Here is a 13666-nt window from a genome sequence, read left to right on the forward strand (position 1 = left end):
TTGAAAATTTTGAAAATATTTTAATCATGTTTAATTAACTATTCACATCACATTTGCATTCAAATGTTTTAGGTAATTATGCATACATAATAAGGACATTTTAGTCATTTTGATTTAATTCATAAAATCAATCTAATTAATATTTAAAACGCATACCAAACATTAAATAATTTAGAATAATGCCAGAGGTACAACATATATCGTGTACTACGATATTTACAACAAATATATCATGAGATTTTGCTATTATATCGCAATATTTTACATTCAATTTATCATGAGATTTTGATGAATGAAATTTTTGTATTGAATTTTTTGTGTTGTACAAATTTGGTTGTACATGTAGCATTGCTCTATAATTTATCATATTATATTGGTTATCTTTATCTTTCATTTTCTTATCACATTTTTATTATACATCTTTCACTTATCTTATCCTCCCATCAAATAGTGCTTCGCTTATCTTATTCTCCAACCAAGGGTACAAGTTATAAATTGACGAGAGACATCGAGTGAAATTCGTCATGTGAATTATCCATCGTTCATTTGTGTGAGCTCATACAAATTGGGTATGTATTTTGAGTCACCCGAGATTGAAAACATGGTGATTGGAGCTAAGGATATATTTGTCTATTGGTAAAGGTGAGGCCCTGAGACCTCTTTGGGTTAGAGTCCTACTTATACAATTAGTTGTTAGTTAAATAAATTCCTCAACTCATGATAAAAAAATCGTTGTCAAATATTGAATTCCCATGTATATTATAAAGCGGAATGATTATGGGGCGACTTGTTTAATAGTTGTAATGCCGAAACATTGGATTGGAGTGGTGCATAATTAAAAAAAAATCGAATCATATTATTATCAAACTACTTGCATTTGAGTAAACGAAAACTCAAAAGTAAGGCCAAAATCCATGTACGAGTATTGGGGCTTTCTTCTTGTCGATCAAGAAAGACATTCAGGATTTATAAAGCAATAACGTATAAAAATAAAAGTCAGCTTTACACAAACTAACTGCAAAATAAAAGAGGGCTAACAATTTTCCAATAGTACCATAACATTGACATATATAGAGTGAATATCAACATCAGACACAAGCCTTCCATATACTTATTCTTCAGCCTACATTTCTATTACTGATGACAAGAGATGAAAATATATATACACAGCGGAAAAGCGGTTCGCAACCACTTAAGGCAACACCTCGGCTGCGGATGCATAAAGAATAAAAAGTGTGCGCATGTTTGCAGCAAGCAGGGCTCCATCACTCGAGGATACTCCGACGACGGACAACCAGTCCACAGGTTTCAAGTTCTCAACGCCCCCAATACGATGCATCCTGATTCAGCAATCACATTAATTATTCATTAGTTATCAATATAATAACTATCAAGTGCTCTAAAAGCTTGGCATAAATTGATCATTGCAACAACAGAAGCAAATAATGAGACTGATAAATATCGAGTTAGAGTCTCAAGTTTTATAAAAAGAGTTCTCTTGCTGCTTTATCGAGTAAATAAAATATATGAAAACTTCCACATTGTACTTTATCAGTAAAGCTTTTCACCAATGACTTGAACTACCAACTTGTGTACATAGATGAATATCAAGATTTCCTTCCTAGTTCTCTTCAGAATTGTAGCTACCTACCTCTCCTGATTGTAGCCGTCTCATTGCACTACCGGGTCCGATGTCCATGAAAAGATCCTGTTCTTCGATTTCTGCATCGGTAAAAGTGAGCGCTCGCTGCAATTTCCTTTGGGAGAATACTTCGACCTCAACCAAGAAAGTGGCAGTCACAGGACGGTGGTCAGATAGTTTTAGTTCAGATCTCCTGTAGCTTAGTTGCCTAAGTCCTGTTCCAAAAGTTAGGATGCGATCACACCTGGACAACATGGAAATACAAGACAACATTTAGGGTGCAGATTTTTTTAAAACGATTCTTTGTAAATCAACAAAGTTTAAGCTTTGAGAGCTTCTGGTTACCAGAAATAATTTCTAAAACACATATACACTTGGATAAACCCAGCGAAGAATTATATTTCCATTGCAAGAAAGTTTTTGATAAAAGAAAGCAAAAGGTAATATTAGCGGTTAAGGAAAAAAAAAGTAAGAGAAGCGGAGAATTTTTCCAAGCTGGAATTGATAATATGGTTCAAGCTAATTCCAAAGATTAATGCCCAAGAGACCCATAAATAATTTCTTGGATGGTTTATTTAGAATGGGAAAAGTAGAACACATACCATGCTGGAGTTCGCCTCCCAGCCCTAGGATCCTCTCCACAGTAAGATTCAGAATTCAATTCATATTTGTAAGTTGGCGCAAAGTTCAAAGTACCTTCAGACCATCCATCAAATACACGACCTTTCCTAAATTCTTTGCAAAGCTGCAAATGCAGGGGATTGTCGGTATATCAGGAGAAACATCCAACTAAGTCAATGCAACAAATAAATGGCAGAAGACAGCCAAAAAATGGACCTATAACATGCCATAGTTCTCGATGTTGATCGAAGTATGTCGCTAATCAAAACACTTCGGCTGACATTCTCAACACTGTCATATTCATTCTTATCCAGAATTTTTGCTGCTAAATTTGGCGTGAGTTAAATGAATTAGTGTGTATGCTTACAATTGAATTCTTTGGGAATATCAAAAACCTTCACATGCTTCAGTCAAGGGGGTCCGGTTCTACTTATATGGTGTTTGCAAATGCTTAAAAAAAGTGATAATGAGGTTTTCTTTAGAAAGTTGCAAAGATTACATTAGCCATTCGTTTTCAGCTACCAAGGCTTATTTATGCACAATAAATCAGGATTTTGATCTAGATGCTGATAAGATAAGTAGCTGCATAAATTGCTAATTGGAGGTTGCTGTATGATGGTAATTATTTCTAGAGTGCAGGTTTTTCCCTTGTCTTTGTAACTTATCTACAGGAGCTGGCATGTGATTCATTATTACCTTTATGCATATGCAAGTAGGTACATGGTATTACCCCGACTATAGGAGATGCAATGTCCTTCAAATCGACAAGGGAAAATATCTCAAGCAACGGATACAAAATTAATCACCATAGCACTTGTAGATGGGAAAAAAATTTGAATCGGGGGCAAATAAACAAGAACATTTCAACATTCACCTGATCCGACTCAATTAACTTGGACCAGTCCTTTTGGGAAATTAGCTTTCTTGTTTGATAATAAGACAAATTGATACGGTAGTTTAGGTCGCCAAGCCAGATAACTCTCCTGAAACCAGATGAAATTTGTCAACACCGTCCACATTTAAAATGATACAATATAGCTAAAAAGTAAAAACTATGGCAGAAAATGCAAAAATTCTCCAACTTGTTTCAGTTTCAGATAAAAATACTTTGAGATGAACAACAGCAATGGAAAAGGAAAATATTAAGCAATCATTCATACGAGTAAATTCACTTTCATGACTTCCTCAAAAAAACATTCACTTTCATAACAGGAAGATAAGTTCTTGCGCAGCTCCTCTCAAAAAAAAAAAAAAAAAAAAAGTTCTTGCACAGCTAAAACATGAATATCTCTAAATAACCTTATAGAAAGAATCAGCAAATGAAGGAGTTTTCTCACTAAATAACATATATATTAATAGCAGATAGTGCGACCCAAGAGTACTTGTGGAGGATTTTGATAACGAAGGTGAGGTTAAACAACCTGACCAAAGTTTAACACCTCCAAATAGCTGATTGCGGGAACTAAAATATAAAATGCATGCTTAGTGCACCCATTAATTAATCAACACCAAAAGATAAAAGTAAGAAACAAATTCAATTATTTCAAGTAGATCCTGAACTAGATGGGAACTCACCTCATTAAAGGGAAAACCCAGGGACCCGTGAAGTAAAATATTGTGATTTAGTTAAAAGAAAAATTTCTGATTTAGTAAACAAAAAATTCTACCATATTTTCCCAAGTGATTTTCAATATACAGCGGAGTGACTATTGTAAGAGAAATTATTAGAGTCTGAACCATATGGAATTTATAGCCATTCATTATTGAACCATCAAACATGTAAATCCTCCGCCATGTTGTGTTATCTCTCCAGTCTCCACTATATATATTGCGGCTGCTTTTTTCACAGAAAATGACTCCTCTGCCTCCCACCACTATTCTATCCCATTCGTTGTTTATACACACCATATGTCATTCGAACGAAAAAAATGAGCAGATGTTCGTTGTCATATATAAAAACTGACTAAAAAGTAAGAAGGGGAGAAAAGCAACTGATATAGGAACTGGTGAACTAACTCATGGTCGTAGATGCTTTTATGAAAGCCAACTGAAGAGAGTGAACTAAATCTTGTACGCCTATGTATCTCCTGAACATCAGCATTTCTTTTGACCGCATCAACCTCTTTCTCACCTGATGTCAAATGACTGCAGACAAAACAGAAGAATGTCTGATATATAGACATGCTAACTGATATGGATCCCTGAAAGAAGCAAGAACATTCATCATATTTACATAAGTGAGAATGGCAGCAGTGATAAAGAATACAGTGTCATGATTTCAATATCATTAATTTTCCCTTATCTTCAAAGTATACATCGAGGGATCTCATAAAACCAACTCTAAAAACATTAGTATAGACTGATTTACTTAGCTATTTTATTTTGTGTGAATTTCCCTTCTTGTTAGTTTATGGACTTAAATAAAGAGGCCTTCAAATAAGTAAATGATTTGGTAGTTAATATTTCAAAACTTCCACACGAGAATTATAATCCTTAAGGAACTGCTATGTTTACGTGGATTTTCTTTCCAAAAACAAAATCCTAGGCAATGACTGTTCTTAATTTCTCCAAACCTACTTCTCATTCCTAAAGCAATCAGATATTATTACCTCATTTTCCCAAAAGTGCAAAGGGAAGGGAGTCTGATGTCAGATATTTACTCTGCGTTCTATAGATGGCATATTGATGAAGACAAATCTGATGACCACTCAGACACAAATCGACAATGGACACGTGCCTTGTGGGTTTTAAGGCAAATAATGACAATCAGTTGCAATAACAGGAACAATTTCCAATTATTGTTCTTTCAAAGAATAGTGTAAAGACAACTAAACAACGTGTCAACCAAAATGCAACCAAGTTTTGGAAAAAAACAAACAAACCTTGTTACCAATGTAGCCCATAACACCAACTCCAACAGTTGACACACTCACATTTTGTATATGCCTTCTCAAGCTCCGGCGGACCCATATAGTAATAAAAACTCCAACCATTTGCTTGCTTAATATCCTGACATATGGGGGCCTTCTTTTTCGATTTATTAAAAGTTCAAGGTCAAGTTCCACAAGAGAAGCTATATCAGATCGCATTCTACTTCCGGGCATCATGTTTGATTTAAAAGAATTGTATTTTCTGAATGACTTGGAGGCTTTGATTTTCATGGAACTTGATCTCTCATAAACATGCGGAGCTAAAAGATGTAAAGGTCGCTCCGGCCAGCTTAAGCCCATCCTTTCTGTCCCACTAAGTGTTTTGGTTAATTTCTTGGTATACTGGGTACTTGGGGCTTCCAGTTTTTCCTCGTAATTCTCTGTTTTTAAGCAGTTCGATCTATCCAATCTCTTTGAAGAAGAAGATTCTCTAAGCAGCTCCTTTTGAAATGAATTTCCACAACCATCATTGTCATTTGAGATACAGGACTCAACATCAAGCAATCTCTCTCCGACCATTCCATCCTTGATTTCATCAAATCCGCTTGCTTCTTCATTCACAGGATAAATTTCCTCCTCAAAGTCACTGTCAGTCTCGAGAGCTATTTCATCTTCAATAATTGGGGCATCATCATGTGACCTAAATTTTGAAGGAGAAGGAGGATCACTGTAGCATTTAAACTTAGTCACTGGTGGAACTCTGTTCAGAGTTTCACGAATAATGTTTTCCCATGTTGAAACTGGACGACTATCTTCAGCACCAAATATATTACCAGCATTTAATGGAATGATCTCCTGAAAACTGAAGGTTTATAAAGTGTGGTGACATGGAAAAGACATCTTGCATTAGAACCAACAGCAATATTTTACAGCAAACACCAAATTAAAATAAAATGGAAGCACAGTAGAAATAAGATCATGAATATTATCGATAAGATTGACTCCAAGTATGTAGATATCAAATCAAGGGAATTTAAAATATTGAACTCACCCAATTACATAAATATCAGCAGGATCATCAATATCTAACCAGCCATCAAGATCCAGATCATCAGGAGGAACATTTCCCCCAACGTTCCATGTGCCAGCGCATACCCTACTCAGTCGAAGACAAGATCGTGGAATTTAAAATCTTTCTTAACTTTCGCAGCGTTAATAAATTTGAGAAGCTTACGTATGAATATAATACTAGTGTGTGATATGATATAAAAGATATACGGAAAGAATACCTGATTTCCTTTGTGTCAATATATTGAGCTCTAAATGTCTCTGATTTTCGTCTTCTTAAGATGGGAAGAGCCTCTGAAATCGAATGATTGTATAAGCAACATAAATCACAACTACATTCGAGTCTGAAAGTTAGAGGTAAATAAACACTAAACTCCACTGCATAGCAGGATAAGAAGCCTGAAAATAGACAGATAAATGGGCACTCTGAAATGCAGTACATCCTCGGCACCTAACTTGGGAAACTAAATATCGGTCAAGAACTAATTATTAAGGGCGAAGCCTATGCATATCCAGACAGCGGACTTAAGCTCTACTGAAAATGGGGCAAATTTTAATAAGTTCATGATTTTCTATAAGATGAACGAAACACAGTTTATTTAACCACATTGATACACCAAGCCTTTGCTCTTCATTACTATGTGGCAAATCAAATTGCTCTCCCTATTCAGAACATCATCAAAGATGACATATGCCTGCTATAAAAATCAGATTCTTGATACTTTCATCAATACCCCAAAACAGTAAAATTAATTGCTAAGATCAATAAATTATAAAATTCAGAGATTTCGAGAATAAATTCGAAAAAATGTACAACCAGAATGTTTGACTCTTGGCAGAAATAAAGATTATTGAACTCCAAAAAGGTCATTTGGCAATTTCCCCCTAATACCAAATTCTTGAGTGAACAATTCTAGCAAACCAATTTCATGGCCGATAAAGTTGAGATTTTTCTATCAGATTAAGCAACCATACTCCCCATTCAACAATGCAAGACGTCTTCTTATCCAAAAACTCTCTGATCAAATTAGTCGACTAGCAAAAGAAATATAAAAAATACAACATATTACCACCAACATCGAGCTGAACTCCATCGGATACATCATTCTTGAATCTCGATTCTTTTGGCCAATCACAATATTCTGTAAAACCCATAAGAAGTTGACGAAAATATGTCTAAGGCATGAGTAAAACGACGCCGTGTGATGGGAAAAAAAGGACCTTCATCTGAATCAGATTCAGTTTCAGTATCAGCTGAGTAATCGGAATTGCTGGCAGCGATGTTGAGCCACTTGCGCATAACCACGCGCCGCCATGAAAGCTGCAGGCACGTGCAACCCAAACACAATATTTCAGCCCAATTCCTCTGCAATCTTTCTCAAGTCAAAAATTAAAAGAAAATGGTAATTGAAAGATTGCCAGAATGGAGGCAACATTACCTCTGGTTGCTGGTGGCGGTTTCTCGTTTTGAGCTTCTTCATCTTAAAACAATGTTTCTAGAGGCAAAAGTGTGAGCAATCACAGCATGTAATTAGAACAATTTGGCAATTTCGCAGCAAATGAGAGCGTGAATGTCCGCGCGGCGGCGCGTGAGGTAAACCACGGTGGCTCTCTTACGAGTTACAACGGCATGCTAGTCCACACACGGTCGTTATATTTTTAAATCAATTAGTTGTGCTAGTTAGGTGCTTCATCTAGTTGTACAGCTAATTATCTACGACAAATAATGTTCGGTTCTATAATGAGTCCCGTGATCAACTCGATAGAATTTATACGTAAAATCGGTTTTATTTTATCTAAAAAATTTATATTGCATATCATTCATTTGTTTCTTATTTAATATTAGCAACTCGACAAATATGATGTGTGTAATATAATATATGAATATTTGTGTTGCACATGTTTGTTCTTAAGTTTAGTTATGATATTCACCAAATTAAAAATGTCAAGATTTAGTAAGATACTTTTTCGTTTTATTTTTTGAAGAGTTAATTCAATAACAAAATTGTATACATTATAATAAAATGTGAGGAGTAATTTTGGACTTAAAAAAAAAAAATTCACCAAAATTTAATTAATTATTAGAGTTGCTCTTAATTAATAGTGTGTGTGTGTGTGTGAATATTAGAATCTTCAATGAATTATTAGAGAGGTATATATATTTGATGCGCAAGTAATCCAAGTTGCTCTTAATTAACTATCATGTAGTTGGATCAAGATTCAAGTATCTAATGGATCTCAAAAAAAAAAAAAAAGATTCAAGTATCTAATGGAGCTCTCGTGTACATATAAATATTGTGTGCTTGTTCTATTCATTTCTTTTTCACAAATATTATGAATAAACAAATTGTAAAAAAATTAATATTTTCTAATTTGGTTTTACACAATTGGGTTAAAATAATAATATATAAAAAGAAATAGGGTGACTTTAAATATATTAAAAATTACACCAAAACACTATTTTGTCCCCATTAAAACGAAAATATTATATATGAGTAGGTTTTCAATGGTTTATTCTATGCTGCACCGGGTGAAATTCACCCGTGCAGCATCTACCGTCTAAATAGCCCGGATCACATATAATTATGTGGGGCCCGGACTCCTATTCATGGGGCCCGGCCCCATGAACGGCCCAAGAACTTCCCGTCTTCGATAGATAGATAGATAGAAAGAATAGTACAAGTAAATAGTAATCCAAGTTAAAATCTTGAGAAATCGCAACTCATAATAATTTATAAAATAAAAGCTTTTGTGTCATTTAAAATTAAAATTTCATATTCTCAAAAAGAAAAGAAAATTCCTAAAAGCGGACACTTTTTTTTATATTGGTTCTTTGTACGTGGAAGGAAGTGCGTGTTTGTCTGAGAGGAAACAGCCAAGTGTCGGAACCCAACAAACCAACGCACTGAAATTCGAGATAATAACTAAAGCCAAACAATCCCCATCCCTTTCTGCTTTCTCGGAGGATTCCATCATGTTACCAACTTAAAATCTCCCTATTTTTCATAAATAAATAAAATTTATAATATATTCTTCAATGGACCCTCAATTATAACATCCACGTCACCGTTGAAATGGGATACAATTTAATAATATTAATTTTTTTAAAAAAAATTATTAAAAATTTATTTTAGATGCATTGAACAAAGTATGCCGACTAATTGAAATTGGACAGAGCTAATAAATTCAGATGAATATAGTATTCTGAGGACCAAAATATGAATGAAAAATATATTAATTATATTATATTATATCATATTCTTCTAAAAATCCACTAAATCATAAGTAAATATTACTTGCCTTTTCTAGTGAAACCTTTATTCTTAGACACTGATCAGTTTATAAAAACATTGCCAATCAAACATGAGAAATCTTCATTTGGATATTTATTTTATCTCTAGTAATTAATAATGGAACCATTGACTTTTACCTAAGCATTAAAAAATTTTATCCCACTTAATTAATACAAAGTTGTCAGTATTTAATCAATTGAACTTTACTACCATTAAATACTTTTGGGGCATTACTCTACTAAAATTAGATCTTCTCTCCTATATTCTTTTTGAAAAATGATGGAAATAAAAAAGTCAGCATACTTTAAAAGAAAAATATATAATGTGGAAATCATATAATCTAAAATGGTTGTATTATTAAACCCCAATATAGCAATAAAATGTCTAGTCCATAGAGTCCGTTCGATAAAGGGTTAACTTTGATTGAGAAATCTGAGAAATGAACAAAACTTGACGATTAATTATTTCCTTTTTTTATTATTATTATTATTTTTATTTAGGAAATATCCATTTCTCCAATTCTCCAAAAGTAGTAGCCCTTTCCTAAAAGTGGGATGGACATGTGGAATTGCATAATGTAAAGGGTGTATTAATTTTTTTTTAAAAATTGTCTTTTTTTGAAAAAGTATATATTTTATAAGTGGAGATTATGATTGAGTTCCATTAAAGGATAGACGCTTTTCATGGGATTTAAGTTTTGAGAACTAAAAATGTTATTTAATATTTTTTTTATTTTATAAGAAATATAATATTTATCTATTCGAAACAAAAAAAGGGAGAAATTAAAATACGTTGTGTGATTATAATTAACCACATTAATAATGTTTGATTTTATCATAGTACTCTCAAATTTAGCTAGAAAATCAGAAAATGAATCCAAGACATGCATTATATTTAAAATATAATCATGAACACTTTCATATATAATTACTTACCATCTGCTTAATTACTTCAGCTAAAGCTCACTAAAATCACAGTATCTAATTATATCTCAATTAAAAATACAAATCTTGCTCTTAATTTCTTGATCTAGAATTTGATTAATGAACTTTAAAACCCAACTGTATTCAACATTAATGTATGATGGGATCAGATCTATATTTGCTCTCATGCATTAATCAGAACTTAATTACAAAATTAAACTAGCTGGTAATTTATTCATACATCACTCTTAAAACCCTGATGAATTTATGCAAATAGCCTCCGATCCACTTTTACACGTACCAATCAATGTATATATGTTTTGCAAATTTATCCAAAAGAAATATTTGTGAAATTAAACTTAAATTCTAGGGTTCATGCAAGAAGCTAAGCTAAACAGATAATAATAATTAATAATAAAAAAAGTAAACAAAATATATATATATATATATATATATAGGTACCTTTAAAGATGGTTTCTTGAATATCTCTGCAACCTTTGGGGTGCAATGCATTCGTAATTGTGTCTCAGCTCAGAAATTCCCGAAGATACATATACTTTCCCACTGTTCCATACAAGGAAAGAAACCTTAATAAATAAAGAACCTTGTGATTTATATATATATTAATATTATAATAGTTTAAATTAAATAATAATAATATTATTTATCATCTTCTGGTTTTTGTGCGTCTGCCACTATGTTATTATAGTGAATATCATCCCACGCAACATTGACATGTGGCCATTGGTGGCTCATCCCAATTACTTTTTTGTTTTTCATATGTATTCCAATGTCAGGAAACATGGGATATACTATAGATGATTACGTACAAATATAATTGCATGTGATTGGAATTTTATTTTAAGCTGTTAATTAATTTTAATTTATGTATATGTGAGTGTTTGTAAAAGATCTAATGGTCCACAGCATGATATATATATTTTCAGTACATGAAGACAAATTGACTCCAAAAAGTTAATGATTCACTAATTTAATTATGATTTTGTTTTGTATGTATCGCATCATATACCATAATTAAATTATTAACAAGCCTTATTTTTTCATTGTCCTTTTTGCTTAGAAATAGGATTGACTCTCTCTATATATATGTACGTACTATTAATTAATTCTTCTATGTAGAGTGGTTAAAAGAACGAATTAAAATAATTTGGCATTGACTTGAGGTGGCACGAGATACATCGTTGGTGGACTAATGGTCGGATTAATATTTGATTAGAGTGGCGAAAATTATTATTATGTTTCAGTTTAAGCAACGATTGCGTGGTTGTATTGATAATCAATCGGTTATGTTCACGAGAAAATTTAATTATTCCTTCTGTCTCATGTCATACATATATATATATATACATGCATATGTATGTGTATTTTCATAGGGATCAAGAAAATTTTCATTTCATTTTTATCTTACAAGTGTTTTAATAGAATGATAAAATAATAGAGAAATAATACTTGGTATGAAAAATGAATTGTATCGGTGATGTTTTGGGAAGTTCTCGGGTCATCCTCAGACTCCGGCTAGGAAGTGAGAGCCCAATATATGACTAGGTGAAAGATGGACCTGCAAGGTGGAAAGAGTGTGTGGTCGGGTCAAGAGTACCCGATGGGACAGGATGGAATGATATTTTGGTGTGAAAAAGATGTCTGGCCGAAAAAAAAACCTTGGCATCCTTGGCATTTTCAGCACATTTAAAGTTTTCTTTTACCAGAAAAGAATCACAAGATAGATAGACTAAGTCAATCTATCATGGACCATGTCGACCGATAATCAAGAGACACGTTTTCTCCCATGTTTTCAAGTCGTGGCCATACTAGAACGTGGTCTACGTCCTTACAGCATGGACACTACCCAAGAATCCCGAGATGGTCACCAACCTTGTTGCCTTGTAAATGCCCCTAGCAGAGGTAAAATCGAGGAGGTCAATTATATTACGTATACTCTCCAACACTTTCTATACAAATTTTCTTAAGTATTTTTCTTTCTTTTGCGTGAATATTTCACTGACTTGAGCGTCAGTGTCATCACGCCGGACTCTTTCTTGTTTGAGAGCGTGCAGATCATTCAAATCGGGTTCATCCTATCCTGTCAAGAGTACTCATGCTCATCCTACCATGTCAACGGTTCCCGGGCTCATCATACCATGTCAAGAGTACTCATGCATGCTTATTCTACCTTGTCAAAAGTACTCATGTTCAGTACTACACTACCCAGGATACCTATTTGAAAGAGTGGGTGCCCTGTTAGCCAACTTGTGGTTAAGAGCCTTTATGACTCTATTTGTAAACAATCTTTGTTTAATATAATTTACACTTTATATTGGCATTTACTTTATCTTTTATCATATTGTTATATTGTGACGTGCTATACGATGTTTAGATAAAGACCTTGAATATACTAAAGTGCATGCAAGATGTGATAGTGGATATGGATGACTATCATGAAACACATCTTGTAATCACTGTATATTCTAAACCAGTTCCTAGTCAATTGAGCCGTCCGCAATAAGGATAAGGATCGCTCAAGATTGAGACTAGCATTTGCGATGCCGAGTACCACGTTTCATTGATATGGAACATAGAGATGTTCGAAGCATGCAAATGAATATTCATTGTATGAATGATCGAACTACCCTATTCAGACTTTCCAAGTGGTTTTCACTAATTGAGTGGAAAAGTCTGTGGTTTTGGTTGTACATCATTAGTCCTTACTAATTGAAACATCATGGAGACTCTATATGCTAGTACTGTACTTTGATTCGTTTACCGACTCTATGAGGGTCATCAGGTGTCGAGATTGGGTACAGTTACAACACATATAGGAGTCAATGCTTTGTTGTCAAGGATTCACCACACGCTTGCGAGTGTGGATATCCTATGCGATCTGAGGAGATATTAGTGTGACAAATCTCTGGCCAGAGTACATGATGTGCTTTAGGTTACTTGGTTTCCTAGTTGCACATGCGATGTCACTATTTGATCTTCAAGAAGTATTGCATAGTTATCGAATCTCGAATGACTCTCGATATACCAATGGTTGTTGATTCGATCGGGATATATGGATGAAGGGACCGTACTGTACGCTAAACATAGCCCACTGGTTCTTGCAGGCACTATCAGTGATACCTAGGAAATCATGGGGCGATGTTGCTAGGCGCTCTTACCATGATTCGATGGGCAAGTCGAAAATTGTTGTTTCGAGTCACAAAGGAGTTGTGGGCCCACGACTAGCTG

At 33.9% G+C, this 13666-nt stretch overlaps 1 protein-coding gene across 2 annotated transcripts; it reads right to left on the minus strand.

Annotated features, from left to right (window-relative positions):
- Window positions 1–986: 986 nt before the first annotated feature.
- Window positions 987–8104, minus strand: LOC140877205 (type I inositol polyphosphate 5-phosphatase 1). Of its 2 annotated transcripts, none has more exons than XM_073280735.1 (11): window positions 7641–8104; window positions 7423–7567; window positions 7272–7343; window positions 6423–6495; window positions 6185–6289; window positions 5146–5995; window positions 4280–4464; window positions 3138–3246; window positions 2245–2387; window positions 1652–1886; window positions 987–1340 (listed from the first exon to the last, which is right to left on the minus strand). In XM_073280735.1, exons 1-11 carry the CDS (start codon window positions 7680–7682, stop codon window positions 1317–1319), a joined length of 1983 nt encoding a protein of 660 aa, XP_073136836.1. In that variant the 5' UTR covers window positions 7683–8104; the 3' UTR covers window positions 987–1316. The 2 variants fall into 2 exon arrangements, with proteins under 2 accessions (XP_073136836.1, XP_073136837.1); XM_073280736.1 differs by having other exon boundaries at window positions 7423–7522; window positions 7641–8103.
- Window positions 8105–13666: the final 5562 nt, after the last annotated feature.

This window comes from Henckelia pumila, chromosome 2 (genome assembly GCF_033568475.1).
Source record: "Henckelia pumila isolate YLH828 chromosome 2, ASM3356847v2, whole genome shotgun sequence".
Lineage (NCBI taxonomy): Eukaryota > Viridiplantae > Streptophyta > Magnoliopsida > Lamiales > Gesneriaceae > Henckelia > Henckelia pumila.